The sequence below is a fragment of the Oncorhynchus keta genome, chromosome 21 (genome assembly GCF_023373465.1).
Source record: "Oncorhynchus keta strain PuntledgeMale-10-30-2019 chromosome 21, Oket_V2, whole genome shotgun sequence".
NCBI classification, from domain to species: Eukaryota; Metazoa; Chordata; class Actinopteri; order Salmoniformes; family Salmonidae; genus Oncorhynchus; species Oncorhynchus keta.
In genome coordinates, this window is record NC_068441.1 from 29382717 (window position 1) to 29401842 (window position 19126).

At 42.3% G+C, this 19126-nt stretch overlaps 1 protein-coding gene and 1 pseudogene across 1 annotated transcript; one reads left to right on the forward strand and one right to left on the reverse strand.

Moving 5' to 3' along the window:
• Nucleotides 1-467: 467 nt before the first annotated feature.
• On the reverse strand, nucleotides 468-2198 carry LOC118399788 (probable G-protein coupled receptor 25). The gene has a single exon (XM_035796029.1). The coding sequence runs from the start codon at nucleotides 2171-2173 to the stop codon at nucleotides 1046-1048; it is 1128 nt and encodes a 375-aa protein (XP_035651922.1). The 5' UTR covers nucleotides 2174-2198; the 3' UTR covers nucleotides 468-1045.
• Nucleotides 2199-8280: 6082 nt separating this feature from the next.
• Nucleotides 8281-18602, forward strand: LOC118399889 (olfactomedin-like protein 3A; annotated as a pseudogene).
• Nucleotides 18603-19126: the final 524 nt, after the last annotated feature.

Consider the following 19126-nt stretch of genomic DNA (forward strand, 5'->3'; position numbering starts at 1 on the left):
AGTTTAATTTTGTGTCATTTATAAGAGAATCTGTTTTATCAATCAAAGTGGATGTTATTTTGTTGTCACTGGTCAGCAACCAGCACTCTAACTTGCAAATACAGCAGTTTGCCACTGATTGGATCTATTACGGATCTATTTTGATTGGTAAGTTTGTTTTGATGAGTTACCTAGTCACTGAAAAAATAAACTGAGAAGTGTTTTGACTTCATAATATGTTACTATGTAGCGTGAACATGTAATGCCAATAAAAGCTATGAATAGTAAAGTTATGTTATGAAAATAAGCATTTCGATACAATAAAGTTATAGGAACTACTTATGAGGAATTTTTATATATTAATTTTGTTATTATGCTTTCTTTCAATATGCCTAAAATACAGCTTTGTTTTAATTCTTCTGTGTTGCTTTATTGTAAAAAGTACACACAAATCTAATCAAAGCATTACAGTTGATATTAACCTCATTTAGAATGTTTTCAGCTGAATGCCCATTGTTAAACTGCAAAAAGACTTAGTAAACTATGACATAGTTTGGGAAAAAGTAGTTATTAGAGCAATCATATAAACACCCAATTTATTCAAAAAGTGCATTTTTTAAAATTTATAATGCTTAATATGTCATCTTACTAATGATATGAACATGGAAAACCATTTAGAATATTATTGTAATAGTTTTCATACAGCAGAAAGGAACCACTAACAAATTAATGTTACTGTTAACAAATTGCTATTTAATATTAATATGAATTTACAAATGTTAACAATCATAATAAACAGTCTAATGGTGAATTAATCATATTCAAAATATGGTTGTTCGGTTAAAAAAAGAAAGCACAAATAAATAAGTAATATAAATGCAAACATCAATTCAAACTATTAATGATAATGAAATAACTTTTATACATAAAATATATTATAGTGTATGCTTTCACTGAGCTTTTGCATTACATACAGTAACACCTAATATCATAATACAAAATTATTCACCTAAACGTTTAGGGCTTTGGACTACAAAAATGCTATAAAATGTGCAGAACCCTGCTATCAGACTTTCTGGTCGAACGACTGTAAACGAGTTCTGGAGGCTGTTGTGCCACAGCTCTCTGAGGTGCCGTTGTAGGAGAAGTCTGTGGACGAGGCATAGCCCTGGTGCAGCCCACGCTTCCGCACGCAGCTCAGGAACAGTCTTTCCGCCTGCCGTCTGAAGTGGTGGTCCAGGAGCAGGTAGATGGCCGGGTTCACGCAGCTGTTGAGGAAGGCCAAGCAGCAGGAGAGAGTGAGGCCCTGACTCAGGACAGACTGGGTCTCATTGCTCAGATCGGCCCCAGACAGCCTGAAACCAATTAGGAGGGTCTTGAAGATGTTGAAGGGAAGCCAAGACACCATGAAGGCCACAATGATGGTGATGACCATTTTGAGAGAGTGGCGGCGGCGGGCTTCCGCACGGGGGTTGCCGGCGGCAACACAGTGTCGGCGCAGGCGGGCCAGGAGGAAGCTGTAGCACAGGAGGATGATGAACACTGGCAGGGCGAAGGTCAGGAAAACCGTGGTCAGGCTCAGACCCAGGAAGAAGGACGACTCTTTGTCCTCCAGGCAGAAGGGCTCACCGTTGGGGGTACGTACGCTACGGTACACCAGGGAGGGGGTACCCAGAGCCAGGGATAGCAGCCAGACCATGATGCAGGTGAAACGCACACACTGGCTGCTGCGGAGGAAGCGGGAGTCCATGAGGCGCACCACGGCCAGGTAACGGTCCACGCTCATACAGGTCAGGAAGAAGATGTTGGAGAAGCGGTTGACGGAGATGATGTAGCTGCTGAGTTTGCAGAGGAGGTTCCCAAAAGGCCATTGTCCCTCCTGTCTGGAGGAGACGGCCCACAGTGGGAGGGTGAGGACAAACACCAAGTCCGCCAGCGCCAGGTTAACCACAAATGTATCCACCAGACGCCCACCCCTCTTCCCCCTACTGCCCATGACCATGATCACAAAGAGGTTTCCCAGGAAGCCTGTGAAAAACATGAAGAAATAAAGTAGTGGCAGGTAGATGTGAGAATGGGGAAGACTGGAGTTGGAGTGCTCCCCAGGGTTGGTTTGATTGTAGCTGTAATTGTACAGCATGTCAGTGTCATTGTCATCGCTGTAGAAGTACTTGTCGTTATCATACATTTCCATTCTGTGGTCAAAGAGAAGTGTCTCAGCTGCTTGCGCTCTGTGTGTCTGGCTGGCAAGCTCAATACTTCTAGACATACTATCCTGCGTCACATTCTTAAAAACCACAGACAAACTGTCAAGTTTTCTTCTGTGATCTCTAGCATGATCTCTGTATGTTTTCTTTCTGGCATATTCTTGCACAAAATTCTGACACAAATTACTACTATTTCTCATGATAATATTTTAGAATATACTCTATTTGCATATCAGTTTTCAAATAGAAACACTTAAGATACTTCCTTACATGCAGGCAAAACTTTAAGCAAGAAGAAACATAAAAACACATCAAGAGAAAAAAGTACATGTACAATCTAGGCAATGGCATTGAACGAAAATAATAAAAAACAACCAAGGACTGAATTATAGTTGCAGATCAAACAATAAAAGCTAAAAACATTTGGCAGGGATAGGATGTTTATGGTATTCAAGGGATTGATGTAGGCATACTTTAATTATGATTTTTACATATTAAAAAACCTACATTCACAGTGGATTTGTAATTTCAATCATTAAATTGAACTGAGACAAGACATTGAAAATCAACTTTATATATATATATATATTTATTTAAAATGAACCTTTATTTAACTAGTCAAGTCAATTAAGAACAAATTCTTATTTACAATGACAGCCTACCCCGGTCAAACCCGGACGACGCTGGGCCAATTATGCCCTATGGGACTCCCAATCATTGCCAGTTGTGATACAGCCTGGAATTAAACCAGGATCTGTAGTGACGCATCTAGCACTGAGATGCAGTGCCTTAGACTGCTGCGCCACTCGTATTACTCATAGTCTCTTGTGTGAAAGGTGTGAAAACAGCAAACACTGTTATCAAATTGCATTTGTCACGTGCCGAATACAACCGGTGTGGACTTTACTGGGAAATGCTTTCTTACGAGCCCTTCCCAACGATGCAGAGTTAAAAATAATAATTCAAATAAAAATAGTAACAAGAGGAATAACATTCACAAGAATGAAGCTATATACAGGAAGTACCAGTACCAGATCAATGTGCAGGAGTACGAGGTATTTGAGGTAGATATGTACAAAAAGGCAGGGTCAAAGGACCTGGCATCAGAATAGATGATAATAATACGAGTAAAATAAAGAACAGAGTAGCAGCAGCAAATAATGAGTGTGAAAGTGAGAAAGTGTGTGTGTGTGAATGTGTGCGGGTTGTGTGTGAGAGTGTCAGTGTAGTTTAGTGTAGTGTGTATATAGTCTTGTGAGTGTGCATAGTCAGTGCAATATAGGGTCAATGCAGATAGTTTGTGTAACCTTCAATGAACTATTTAGCAGTCTTATGGCTATTTAGCAGTCTTATGGCTATTTAGCAGTCTTGGGGGTAGAAGCTGTCTCGGAGCCTGTTGGTCCGAGAGCCGATACCCCGGTACCGTTTGCCAGACGGTAGCAGAGTGAACAGGCCTTCAACTGACATCACCTGATATAGAGGTATATTGGGCCGCCCGTACCACCCTCTGATGAACATTATGCGAAAATGCTTGCATGTGGAAATCAAAATGGGACTTGCCAGACCCGATATGATCGTGCACATGAATAAATCAGACATCTCATCAGATGAGTCATATTATAGATAAAACTTACTATAATGTGAACTTGATGAGAACTTGATGTGAAAGGCTATGAAAACCATACATGGAATGACAGCTTCATTTAACCAACCACTTCTCCTTTTGACTGATAGTGGTGTGTGAACATGAACAATGGACAATGATCTCTGTCAGAAATGTAAATCATCATATGAACAGTTATAGAACAAAGTGAAACGAATAATATAATACTATAGTTATATAATACTATAGGTATATAATACTATAGGTATATAATATTATAGGTATATAATACTAAAGGTATATAATACTAAGGGTATATAATACTATAGGTATATAATACTATAGGTATATAATACTATAGGTATGTAATACTATAGTTATGTAATACTATAGGTATATAATACTATAGGTATATAATACTATAGGTATATAATACTATAGGTATGTAATACTATAGTTATGTAATACTATAGGTATATAATACTATAGGTATGTAATACTATAGTTATGTAATACTATAGTTATATAATACTATAGGTATATAATACTATATTTATATAATACTATAGGTATATAATACTATAGTTATATAATACTATAGGTATATAATACTATAGGTATATAATACTATAGTTATGTAATACTATAGGTATATAATAATATAGGTATATAATACTATAGGTATATAATACTATAGGTATATAATACTATAGTTATATAATACTATAGGTATATAATACTATAGGTATATAATACTATAGGTATATAATACTATAGTTATGTAATACTATAGTTATATAATACTATAGGTATATAATACGATAGTTATATAATACTATAGGTATATAATACTATAGTTATATAATACTATAGGTATATAATACTATAGGTATGTAATACTATAGTTATGTAATACTATAGGTATATAATAATATAGGTATATAATACTATAGGTATATAATACTATAGGTATATAAACTATAGTTATATAATACTATAGGTATATAATACTATAGGTATATAATACTATAGTTATATAATACTATAGGTATATAATACTATAGTTATATAATACTATAGGTATATCATACTATAGGTATTTAATACTATAGGTATATAATACTATAGGTATATAATACTATAGTTATGTAATACTATAGGTATATAATACTATAGGTATGTAATACTATAGTTATGTAATACTATAGTTATATAATACTATAGGTATATAATACTATAGTTATATAATACTATAGGTATATAATACTATAGGTATATAATACTATAGTTATGTAATACTATAGGTATATAATAATATAGGTATATAATACTATAGGTATATAATACTATAGGTATATAATACTATAGTTATATAATACTATAGGTATATAAACTATAGTTATATAATACTATAGGTATATAATACTATAGTTATATAATACTATAGGTATATAATACTATAGGTATATAATACTATAGGTATATAATACTATAGTTATGTAATACTATAGTTATATAATACTATAGGTATATAATACGATAGTTATATAATACTATAAGTATATAATACTATAGTTATATAATACTATAGGTATATAATACTATAGGTATGTAATACTATAGTTATGTAATACTATAGGTATATAATAATATAGGTATATAATACTATAGGTATATAATACTATAGGTATATAAACTATAGTTATATAATACTATAGGTATATAATACTATAGGTATATAATACTATAGTTATATAATACTATAGGTATATAATACTATAGTTATATAATACTATAGGTATATAATACTATAGGTATTTAATACTATAGGTATATAATACTATAGGTATATAATACTATAGGTATTTAATACTATAGGTATATAATACTATAGGTATATAATACTATAGTTCTGTAATATTATGTTAGAGGAAAAGGAAAGGGAACCAGTTTCAGCCTGAGCTAGTTGAATGTTGGTTATGTAGAAGGTTACTGTTCCAATAAAAACATGAGGGGAGAAAGGATCTTCTATTTGGCAAAAAGGTTTTCCTCCACTCTCAGCGTTGCACCAGCATTTGCTTCCAATCAATGCTTAAGAGTTTACTTCGAAACACATGAAACTAAATCAAATACTAACAGGAGTGAACAACTCGTTTTTAATCAAGAGTGACAACTTCTAGTCAAGAGTGACAACTTCTAGTCAAGAGTTACAACTTCTAGTCAAGAGTTACAACTTCTAGTCAAGAGTTACAACTTAATATAATACAATAATAATAATCTAGTCAAGAGTTACAACTTCTAGTCAAGAGTGACAACTTCTAGTCAAGAGTTACAACTTCTAGTCAAGAGTGACAACTTCTAGTCAAGAGAGACAACTTCTAGTCAAGAGTTACAACTTCTAGTCAAGAGTTACAACTTCTAGTCAAGAGTGACAACTTCTTGTCAAGAGTTACAACTTCTAGTCAAGAGTTACAACTTCTAGTCAAGAGTTACAACTTCTAGTCAAGAGTTACAACTTCTAGTCAAGAGTGACAACTTCTAGTCAAGAGTTACAACTTCTAGTCAAGAGTGACAACTTCTAGTCAAGAGTGACAACTTCTAGTCAAGAGTTACAACTTCTAGTCAAGAGTTACAACTTCTAGTCAAGAGTGACAACTTCTTGTCAAGAGTTACAACTTCTAGTCAAGAGTTACAACTTCTAGTCAAGAGTGACAACTTCTAGTCAAGAGTTACAACTTCTAGTCAAGAGTTACAACTTCTAGTCAAGAGTGACAACTTCTAGTCAAGAGTTACAACTTCTAGTCAAGAGTGACAACTTCTAGTCAAGAGTGACAACTTCTTGTCAAGAGTTACAACTTCTAGTCAAGAGTGACAACTTCTTGTCAAGAGTTACAACTTCTAATAAATAGTGACAACTGTGCAAACAATATTTTTCTTTAACTTATCTAAACATTGCATTTTAGTGTGATACGAGTCATCAACTATACGTTTCAATGTATTTCAGTCTCTACAAACATAGAAAACGAATAAAAACAAAAGAAAAAGCGCCTCCCAACCTAAAGTAACCTATATTCATCCCTAATGTGGTATAAGCCTTATATATGGAGTTATTTGGACAATTTCTCTGCAAAAGACTGACCAGCTGACTCACTTCAAGGTGTTGATGTGCAATAACACAACTCCACTGCTTCACTGCCAAATATCTTGTACCCATATTGTCACGTTCTGACCTTAGTTCCTTTGTTTTGTCTTTTGTTTTAGTATGGTCAGGGCGTGAGTTGGGTGGGTTGTCTATGTTAGTTTTTCTAGGATTTTCTATTTCTGTGTTTGGCCAAGTATGTTTCTCAATCAGAGGCAGCTGTCAATCGTTGTCCCTGATTGAGAACCATATTTAGGTAGCCTGTTTTCAATTGTGTTTTGTGGGTGGTTGTTTTCAGTCTTTGTGTGTCTGCACCAGACAGAATTGTTTCGGTTGTTTTGTTATTCAGTGTTCAGTTTTGATTATTATTAAACATCATGAACACTTACCACACTGCACCTTGGTCCTCATCTTCTTCCCATGACAGCCGTTACACATATCCCATTCTCCCTCTTGCTTTCTCAGATGGAATATAGTTGGCTTCTTCCTCTCTGTGCTCTGACTGCATGAATAATAGCTCCCAAACATGTTGTTTATTGAGAGACTAACTATTCAGAGAAACCTCTCGGTTCATTTCCAGCCAGTGAGTCATTCAAAAAAAGGGTAAAACACTTGCCAATTCAGGTTGATCAAATCAAATAAAAGGTTATTTGTCACATGCTTTGTAAATTACATGTGTAGACTAATAATACAATGCTTATGGGCCCTTCCCAACAATGCAGAGAGAAAATTGAAAAATAATTGAAAAATAAATACACAATGAGTATTAATGTTGTTTTAGTGAGACTCCTTAATCATCCTGCAGCTGTCTGTGCAAAGGAGGTCACACTGCTTGCTTGGCAAGTACCATTTCCCCCGATTTGGCTTATACCTGGCACAAACTCGGAACCTATGCTTTGCTAGCACATGTGACCGCCCTCCGGAAGCATCTTATCAGTCAGCACCACTCGAAAAGCTAGATATTAGCTGGCGCAAGTGGGGACGTGTCCGGCTGAGGAGTAAGTTTCACACAATCCCATGTGATACATCCACCTGAAATAATATATCAGGTGATAATTCAGTATACCGTGGACATGGAATATTTTTAAATTGAAAAAGATTGCTGCATGTCACTTCAACACTGTCACACAGTGTGTTATATCCACTGGTCGTCCCTCTCTGTGGCGCTGGTAGCTGTCTTTTCCTAGTTCCTAGCCACACCAGTGGCTCTTGAATACAACTATAATCCTGACTTTTCTGCACCCCCTCCTAGCTTTGTCAACAAAACAAAACACCGGCTGTCGGATAGACAGTAGCGCTGTTTCCCCCTACTGCAGATTCCATCTTTAATGTCGCTGTTCTCCTTTAATGCGATGGCCAAAGGTTCCAGGCCCAGAACCAACAGCAAGGGAGAGAAACATCCCTGCCTCGTCCCCCTGTGGAGCCTGAAGCCATACCATTGGTTCTTTAGAAGCCATATCATTGGTGATGACTGTGGCAGTGGCCCCAGAGAACAGGGTGTTAATTACTCCTGTGAAATAGGGACAGCACCCATATGCCTCCAGGACTACTTGCTCTAACTGTCTTCTTCTCACCTCTCACCTCTCCCACTAGGACCATATCTCGGTGTGGTACGAGCAGACCAACTGCCATGCCACAAAGCTGCGGGAGTTCAAGCAGCAGATGGTTGCCCAGATTGAGACCCTGGACAAGGAGACCCTGAGGACAGACCTGGACCGTGTGGGGACGCACGTGGAGCTCGAGATGGACTACTTGGAAACACAGAACGGGGCGCAGCTCTGCGTGGACCTTGACGAAAAGCTGGTGGAGCAACAGGTGACCGTGGTGAAGGAGAAGAGCAAGGCCAAGTGCGACAAGGCCACAGTTGAGATGTGGCAGACATGGTGGCAGATGTGGTGACATACTGAGGGGACAAAGACACATGATTACTTACGAAGAGGATCATAGCAAGCCTGGTAATTAATTGCACCCACCTGGCTTCCCAGGTCTAAATCCCTAGAGGGGAAGAATTCATTGATAAAAATCAGCAGTGGAACTAGCTTCGAGGCCCATATTTGAATTTTCCTGGCATAGGCCTACTGAAAGGACAGATATATGAAGTAAACTCAGCAGTAGCGGTAATGCGGGGCCTTGTTTCCTTAACCTCTTGGTCCTACCTGGCACGCAGGCGTCCCATCTAGAGCTCTGGAAATGCAAATGCGCTACGCTAAATGCTAATAGTATTAGTTAAAACTCAAAAGTTCATTAAAATACACATGCAGGGTATTGAATTAAAGCTACACTCGTTGTGAATCCAGGCAACAAGTCAGATTTTTAAAATGCTTTTCAGCGAAAGCATGAGAAGCTATTATCTGATAGCATGTAACACCCCAAAAAGACCCGCAGGGGACGTAAACAAAATAATTAGCATAGTCGTCGCTACACAAACCGCACAAATAAAATATAAAACATTCATTACCTTTGACCATCTTCTTTGTTGGCACTCCTAGATGTCCCATAATCACTATTGGGTCTTTTTTTCGATTAAATCGGTCCATATATAGCCTAGATATCGATCTATGAAGACTGTGTGATAAACAGAAAAAAATAGCGTTTCATAACGTAACGTCATTTTTTAAAATTCAAAAAGTCGACGATAAACTTTCACAAAACACTTCGAAATACTTTTGTAATGCAACTTTAGGTATTAGTACACGTTAATAAGTGATAAAATTCATCAGGAGGCGATGTCAATTCTATAGGTGTCTGTTTCAAAAAAATGTCTTGGAGAGAACTCGACCAAAACATCCGGTCGGGCTGACTACTGCCCCCTTTGGAGGAATTGCGTGCCCATAGTAAACAGAAAGAAAAACGGTCAAAAATGGCTAATATATGCATATAATAATAATTATTGAATAGAAAACACTCTAAAGCTTCTAAAACCGTTTAAATTATGTCTGTATGTAAAGCAGAACTCTCAGGGCAGCCATTCTCCCAAACTCTCTCTTGTCATCAGAAAATTTGGCCCAACTTTGACGTCATCGCTCCCACCCTTCCCAAGCAGCTACAGACGCAGGAATAGTTTCTCTGTCTTCAGCGCGATGTCTGCTTTCAATGGGGCTTCTCATTGTGAGAATCGTGAGTTCACGAGACTTCTGGCGGGCTGAAACCTTCCGGTCGCGCGAAAAAACAGGTTACTCTCATGCGCGCTCGGCTCAGGTGCTCTCTTTCTTCCAAGATTGACTAAACGATGCGTGTGTTTCTGTTCGTGCTCAGGATTGTTTTCCACCTTTATAACATGCTAAAGCTTGATTCTGAACATAGTTTGACAAGTTTAGTCGACATATAATATGTAATTTATGACGTTTTGGTGCTCATCCACTTGAATTTTGGCTGCATTTCAACCGAAATATGTCGTGTTTGATAACCGAAAGACACAGACTTCAAAACTAAATGCTGTTTTTGGTAAGTATAATTCCTTCCAGGTCTTCTGATGGAAGAACATCAAAGGTAAGGGAATATTTATGTGGTAAATTTGGGTTTCTGTGGACTCCAAGATAGAGGAGCCATAATGCTAATTTCTGAGCGCCGACTCATATTATAGCCTAGTGAACGAATTCTGTAACGTTAAAAATAAATGTAACACAGCGATTGCATTTAGAAGAAGTGTATCTTTCTATATATATGTAGAACATGCATATTTAGTCAAAGTTTATGATGTGTATTGCTTGTTATCTGACGTTATCTGCCGGAGCTATCGTCATTTCTCAGGACATTTGAGTAGCATTTTTTGAACAATGCGTCATTGTAAACAGAGATTTATGGATATATATAGCATATTATTGAAAAAAACATAAATGTACTGTGTAACATGTTATATTACTGTCATCTGATGAAGATTTCAAAAGGTTAGTGAATTATTTTTCTTTTAATCCTGCGTTTGTTGATTGCATATTTTGTTCAACTTGGCTATGCAAATTAGCTGTGTATTCGGTGGTGGTTTGACATAAATATGTGCTATGTTTTCGCCGTAAAACATTTTAGAAATCTGACTTGCTGGGTAGATAAACAAGGTGTTTATCTTTCATTTGAGCTATTGAACTTGTTAATGTGTGGAGGTTAAATATTTCTAAGAATATTTTTGCGTTACATGCGCCACCTTCCAGCTGAACGTGGGAGGGGGTCGTTCCCAAATGGGAACACTGAACCTCAACAGGAGACAACACATAACAACGTATTTTCACAGTAAAACATGTTAGGCCTCATACAGGATATCTCACATACACCCACTCACTGCGAGGACACCCAGACAAGAGCGCACACACATACACACACTCACTGCGAGGACACCCAGATAAGAGCGCACACACATACACACACCCATCGCAAGGACACACAGACTTGACTTGCCAAGACAAGAGCGCACACACATACACACACTCACTGCGAGGACACCCAGATAAGAGCGCACACACATACACACACTCATTCCCTCTCCTGGGGATGGGTTCCGAAGACAAAGAACTCTTCCAAACTGCCAATGGGACGTCGACACCAGTCTGGAGGGAACTGCCAATCACCTACCAGCAACCTACCAGAGGCCTGATCTACCAGAATCTACCTACGTCATACCCATGAATAAAATGACTGTACACAATGTATCGGGGCTCTTGTCTGAAGGTTCCCTCTGAGCTGGACGAATGAGAGTCCGTGCACGCTATGCCAGATATCTCTACATTATAAAATAAACTGTCTTTACTATACCTGATCCACCTTGTCCAGTGTTTCAACTTGGTCTCCTGTATCTATTCATCAACACATACTCTTGGAACTTTATTAAAAGATTCCATATTTACACTCCATTTGACTCTCCCGCGCCTGACTTCCCTGCCACCTATTACACCTATGCGTGACAGAATCTCTGACCAATATATATGAAGTCAGCAGGAGAAGACACTATACCCATGGACCTGGAGGAACGCGTTCAGGAACAAGCGAGGGAGCTTGACTGTATCACAATGGAGCACATTGTCCAGAAAATGGATCGCTAGGAGAGACAGGGAGTTTCTCCAGCGCCATGAACGTTTTTTCCTCTCCGGAATCGAGGATCCATTTATCCCTACCCATGGGATACAACGGAGATACTGCCGGCTGCCAGGGTTTCCTCCTCAAGCTAAACTTATATCTAGCCACGGCCTCCCCAGTACCATCTGACCGTGAGGAGAGTTACGCCCTCGTCTCATGCCTCACCGGGAAAGCCCTGGAATGGGCCAGCGCTGTGTGTAGAAGGGAGGATGCGGCGTTGGACCATTTTGAGGAGTTCACCCGCCAATTCCGGATAGTATTCGATCATCCACCTGAAGGCAAAGCAGCGGGTGAGCTCCTCTATCATCTGAGGCAGGAGACGAGGAGTGCATAAGATTTTGCTTTGGAGTTTAGGACCTTGGCTGCCGGCGCTGGATGGAGCGACAGGGCCCTGATCGACCATTACCGTTGTAGTCTACACGAGGACGTCCGTCGGGAGCTGGCCTGTAGAGACACCACCCGCACCTTCGACCAGCTGGTGGACATGTCCATCAAGCTGGACAACATGCTGGCTACTCGTGGACGTCTAGATCAGGGTCTGGTTGTTCCATCCTCCCGCACCCTCTCTCCCGAACCTATGGAATTGGGAGGGATGGTGCGCAGGGAGACCGGAGGGGGTTCCCGCTCGAGCACCATTCATGGTCGCAGAGGGCACACTGCTGGTCGGTGCCGGGTTGGTTCCTCTGGGAATAGAGAGGGCAGGCAGGGCATTCTGGCGTCACCCCAGGTGAGTAGGCACCATTCCCATCCAGAGCCCTCTGCTGCACAATTGTTTGTCTCTGTCTCTTTTCCTGATTTTTCACTGCATTCCCAGTATAAGGCACTAGTAGATTCAGGTGCGGCTGGGAATTTAATTAATAAAAGTCTAGCTCATAGTTTAGGGATCCCTATTGTTCCTGTGGATATGCCTATCCCTATTCATGCCTTAGATAGTCGACCATTAGGGTCAGGGTTTATCAGGGAGGTTACCGCACCTTTGTGTATGATAACGCAGGAGGGTCACAAGGAGAAGATTAGTCTTTTCCTTATTGATTCTCCTGCGTATTCTGTGGTGCTAGGCCTACCCTGGTTAGTTTGTCATAACCCCACTGTTTCTTGGCCAGAGGGCTCTCACGGGGTGGTCGCGAGAATGCTCAGGTAGGTGTTTAGGGGTTTCTGTTGGTGCTACTACGGTGGAAAGTCCAGACCAGGTCTCCACCGTGCGCATTCCCCCCCGACTCAATTACCACCCCATCGACGGGGGGATTGTGCGATAGATCTCCTGGTAGACGCTGCATATCCCAAGAGTCACGTGTATCCCCTGTCGCAAGCGGAGACGGAGGCTATGGAGACATATGTCTCTGAATCCCTGCAATCTATGGTTCATTCAGCCATCCATTTCACCCGTCTCCTCGACTTTCTTTTTTGTGAAGAAAAAAGATGGCGGTTTACGCCCGTGCATTGATTATCGAGGTCTTAATAAAATCACAGTGAAATATAGCTACCCGCTACCTCTGATCAATACGGTTATTGAGTTAATGCACGGGGCACGTTTTTTCACAAAATTGGATCTCAGGAGTGCATACAATCTGGTGCGTATTAAGAAGGGTGATGAGTGGAAGACGGCATTTAGCACTACCTCAGGTCATTATGAGTACCTGGTCATGCCATATGGATTGATGAATGCTCCATCAGTTTTCCAATCATTTGTAGATGAGATCTTCAGGGACCTGCACGGGCAGGGTGTAGTGGTGTATATCGATGATATTCTGATATACTCCGCTACACGCGCCGAGCATGTGTCCCTGGTGCGCAGGGTGCTTGGTCGCCTGTTGGAGCATGATCTATATGTCAAGGCTGAGAAATGCTTGTTTTTCCAACAATCCATCTCCTTCCTAGGGCATCGGATTTCTACTTCAGGAGTGGAGATGGAGAGCGACCGCATTACAGCCGTGAGTAATTGGCCGACTCCAACCACGGTAAAGGAGTTGCAGCGTTTTTTGGGGTTTTCCAATTACTACCGGAGGTTTATCCGGGGTTTTGGTCAGGTGGCAGCTCCCATTACCTCACTGCTAAAGGGGGGCCTGGTGCGCTTGCGGTGGTCGGCTGAGGCGAACAGGGCTTTTGAGCACCTGAAGACTCTGTTTACCTCGGTGCCTGTGCTGGCTCATCCGGATCCCTCTTTGCCATTCATAGTGGAGGTGGACGCATCCGAAGCTGGGATAGGAGCAGTGCTCTCTCAGCGTTCGGGTACGCCACTGAAGCTTCGCCCCTGTGCTTTCTTTTCGAAGAAGCTCAGCCCAGCGGAGCGAAACTATGATGTGGGGAACCGAGAGCTGTTAGCTGTCGTAGAAGCCTTGAAGGTGTGGAGGAATTGGCTTGAGGGGGCTAAACACCCTTTTCTCATCTGGACTGACCACTGCAATCTGGAGTACATCCGGCAGGCGAAGAGATTGAATCCTCGCCAGGCAAGGTGGGCCATGTTTTTCACTCGTTTTGTGTTTACTATTTCTTACAGACCAGGCTCCCAGAACGTTAAGGCAGACACATTGTCTCGGCTGTATGACACAGAGGAGCGGTCCATGGATCCCACTCCCATACTCCCAGCTTCGTGTCTGGTGGCGCCGGTAGTGTGGTAAGTTGGTGGTTGAAGATATCCCTCTAGTGGTGTGGGGGATGTGCTTTGGCAAAGTGGGTGGGGTTATATCCTTCCTGTTTGGCCCTGTCCGGGGGTGTCCTCGGATGGGGCCACAGTGTCTCCTGACCCCTCCTGTCTCAGCCTCCAGTATTTATGCTGCAGTAGTTTATGTGTCGGGGGGCTAGGGTCAGTTTGTTATATCTGGAGTACTTCTCCTGTCCTATTCGGTGTCCTGTGTGAATCTAAGTGTGCGTTCTCTAATTCTCTCCTTCTCTCTTTCTTTCTCTCTCTCGGAGGACCTGAGCCCTAGGACCATGTCCCAGGACTACCTGACATGAGGACTCCTTGCTGTCCCCAGTCCACCTGGCCATGCTCCTGCTCCAGTTTCAACTGACCTGAGCCCTAGGACCGTGCCCCAGGACTACCTGACATGAAGGCTCCTTGCTGTCCCCAGTCCACCTGACTGTGCTGCTGCTCCAGTTTCAACTGTTCTGCCTTATTATTATTCGACCATGCTGGTCATTTATGAACATTTGAACATCTTGGTCATGTTCTGTTATAATCTCTACCCGGCACAGCCAGAAGAGGACTGGCCACCCCACATAGCCCGGTTCCTCTCTAGGTTTCTTCCTAGGTTTTGGCCTTTCTAGGGAGTTTTTCCTAGCCACCGTGCTTTTACACCTGCATTGTTTGCTGTTTGGGGTTTTAGGCTGGGTTTCTGTACAGCACTTTGAGATATCAGCTGATGTACGAAGGGCTATATAAATAAATTTGATTTGATTTGATTTGTGGGAGCTGGACGCGGACATTGAGCGGGCGTCACGTGCAGAGCCTTCTCCCCCTGAGTGTCCAGCTGGTCGTCTGTACTTTCCGTCTGCTGTCCGCGACCGATTGATATATTGGGCTCACACGTCACCCTCCTCTGGTCATCCTGGGATAGGTCGGACGATGCGCTGTCTTGAAGGAAGGTACTGGTGGCCCACTTTAGCTAAGGATGTGAGGATTTATGTTTCTTCCTGTTCGGTGTGCGCCCAGTGCAAGGCTCCTAGACACCTGCCCAGAGGTAAGCTACAACCTCTACCCATTCCTCAACGGCCATGGTCGCACCTGTCTGTGGATTTTTTGACTGATCTTCCACCTTCACAGGGTTACACCACGATCCTGGTCGTTGTGGATCGGTTTTCAAAGTCCTGTCGTCTCCTCCCTTTGCCCGGTCTCCCTACGGCCTTACAAACTGCAGAGGCCCTGTTTACACACGTTTTCCGGCACTATGGGGTGCCTGAGGATATAGTGTCTGATCGGGGTCCCCAGTTCACATCAAGGGTCTGGAAGGCGTTCATGGAGCGTCTGGGGATCTCGGTTAGTCTTACCTCAGGTTTTCACCCCGAGAGTAATGGGCAGGTGGAGAGTTAACCAGGATGTGGGTAGGTTTCTGCGGTCTTATTGCCAGGATCGGCCGGGGGAGTGGGCGAAATTCGTGTCCTGGGCAGAGATGGCTCAGAACTCGCTACGTCACTCCTCCACTAACCTTATTCCCTTTCAATGTGTATTAGGGTATCAGCCGGTTCTGGCTCCTTGGCATCAGAGCCAGACCGAGGCCCCTGCGGTGGACAATTGGTTTCGGCACGCTGAGGAAACTTGGGAGGCAGCCCACGTCCACCTTCAGCGTGCCATAAGGCGCCAGAAAATTGGCGCAGACCGTCGCCGCAGTGAGGCCCCAGTGTTCGCACCAGGGGACAGGGTCTGGCTCTCGACCCAAAACCTGCCCCTTCGCCTGCTCTGCCGGAAGCTGGGTCCGCGGTTTGTGGGGCCGTTTAAAGTCCTGAGGAGAGTGAACGAGGTATGTTATAGGTTACAACTACCCACTCATTACCGTATTAATCCCTCGTTCAATGTGTCTCTCCTCAGGCCGATGGTGGCTGGCCCGCTCCAGGAGGCTGAAGTGCGTGATGTTCCTCCGCCTCCTCTAGACATCGAGGGGGTTCCGGCGTACTCTGTTCGATCCATTTTGGATTCGAGACGTCGGGCGAGGGGCCTTCAGTACCTCGTGGACTGGGAGGGGTACGGGCCGGAGGAGAGATGCTGGGTTCCGGTGGAGGACGTGTTAGATCCTTCCATGTTATCAGAATTCCACCGTCTCCATCCGGATCGCCCTGCACCTCGCCCTCCTAGTCGTCCCCGAGGCCGGTGTCGACGCGCAGCTGGAGCCGCGCGTCAGGGGGGGGGGTACTGTCACGACTTCTGCCGAAGTCGTTGCCTCTCCTTGTTGCCTCTCCTTGTTCGGGCGGTGCTCGGCGTTCGACGTCACCGGTCTTCTAGCCATTGATCCTTTTTTCATTTTCCATTGGTTTTGTCTTGTCTTCCCACACACCTGTTTTCTATCCCATTCATTACCTGTTGTGTATTTAACCCTCTGTTTCCCCTCATGTCTTTGTCAGAGATTGATTTGTTGTCAGTGTAGTGTGATTGTTTGTATAGGTGCGCGTCGGGTCCTCGTACCCATGTTTTGTTTGTTTGTACATTTATTGTTATGGAGCATACTCTTGGAACTTTATTAAAAGACTCCATATTTACACTCCATTTGACTCTCCTGCGCCTGACTTCCCTGCCACCTATTACACCTATGTGTGACACTACCCTTATATCAGGATTCTACTCTCAGAGGCCCTTATTAAATAATTTAAGTGGCTTTCATTCAATGTTGTGCTTAATACTTCTTGTTCTGCTCTAAAACATTAAGGTTAGGGTTGATAACATATAGAACACCATCTGGTTTTCTTGGCGGACATAATTATAAATCTAGAGCAGGTATTCAGGAAACTATTTACACTTGGTTGTTGAAGTACAGGAAGTGGGAGGACAGTTACTGAGTTCCTGTATGAGAGCATGCTGATGAAGCACATACTGTAGATGAAGGACTGACTGAAGATGGGATGCTGATTCAAATATCATTCTCTAAATTATGCACCACTTTAATTGTAATATCTGGTTTCAGTTGCACTAGAGCAAAAATGTGTAGGCAGTGACTAATTAGATTGAATAGCCTGTGATCTTTATAAACGTTGCCATGAAATAGTTTTTTAAATTTAGCCAGTAATGAAATCAGATGAGTGCTGTTGCCTACTAAGTGGGCAGTTTCTTCTGACACAATCAGGTTGAACATCTGAACATCAGATCATGTGAAAGGAGTGAAAATTAGCTAAAACATTTTTCTTTAAATGTAACTATCCCTTGAACTTTACTTAGTCCCTTAGCATCACTTTTGTTTGATTTATCAATATGGTATGCTGTAGTTTGTCTCATGATATTGGTATAATAGATGTCACAGTTGGACTGTACCAACGTGGGCAGCAGCTCGGGAAAGGTCTACATCTTCAACGGCATAGAGGAGGGCACCCTCTATGAGATTGGCTCCATCAGGGACTTCACCGTCTCCTTTGGCACATCTATGGCCAAGACCATGAAGCTGCCATCCCCTTGGCAAGGTAGCGGCCACACCGTTTACAACAACCACACGTACTACCTGAAGGAGGGCAAGGAGCCGCAGCTGGTCAAGTACGACCTGTGGCGGACAACGCTGACTTCCCTGTCCAGGACCACGTTCCCGTATATGGCCTAACCCTGGAGACGGTCATTGACCTGGAGGCAGACGAGGGGGGCCTCTGGGCCATCTAAGTGTATGCCACCAAGGAGACTGAGAGGCACATCTCTCTGGACAAAATGGATGACAACACGCTGGACATCGAACAGATGTGGGACACGCCGTGTCCGAGGGAGCCTTCATCTGAGGCACGGTGTACATGGTCTACAACACTGCGGAGCCCAAACGCTTGCGTGTCCAGTGCGTATTTGATGTAAGTAATATGGTGACCAACGACGACGCACTGCTAGTGTACTTTCCCAAGTACAATCTACTGGAGCTGCGGATCTACGCCGGGGGATGGCTACCAGATCCTTTAGAAGCTGGCCATGAAGAAGAAACTGGAGGTATGAGCTCAGCAGCGCCGCCTAGTGTTGAGATTTCGTCATCTCTAGTGAGTTAAAGCCCAGAAATGTCTGTGTAGATGAAAATAAAACATTTTCAGGTTTTCAACTATAGATGCTGTGTCTGCATTTGATCATGCTGTTGCAGGAATGTGCCTTCACTACAGGAAATGCAATCTTGTAGTGTATGAGGTTAGAAAGGCTTCCAATTTCCACTTTAAACTTGCCCGAACACATTTATCAACCCCTTCAAATTTGTCAATTTATTATAATCCACATGTCCTGTTGCTGCAGGATAATTTTTATGTTGTAGCAAACTGGCTCAAATTAAGACGTAGAATGTATGCACACATGACTGTAAGTCTGTAAGACTGTAAGTCGCTTTGGATAAAAGCGTCTGCTAAATGGCATATATTATTATTATATTAAGATCCTACATCTGCAGTTACGATTTTGAACAGTCCTAAATGTAATCAGATTGTCATAGTCTTTCCTGTCTTACTAACAGAAAAACAGTTCAGATATTGCTTGTT

Excerpts from the sequence above, each read along its gene's own strand:
- LOC118399788 (XM_035796029.1), bottom strand. The coding sequence starts at position 2,173 with ATGGAAATGTATGATAACGACAAGTACTTCTACAGCGATGACAATGAC.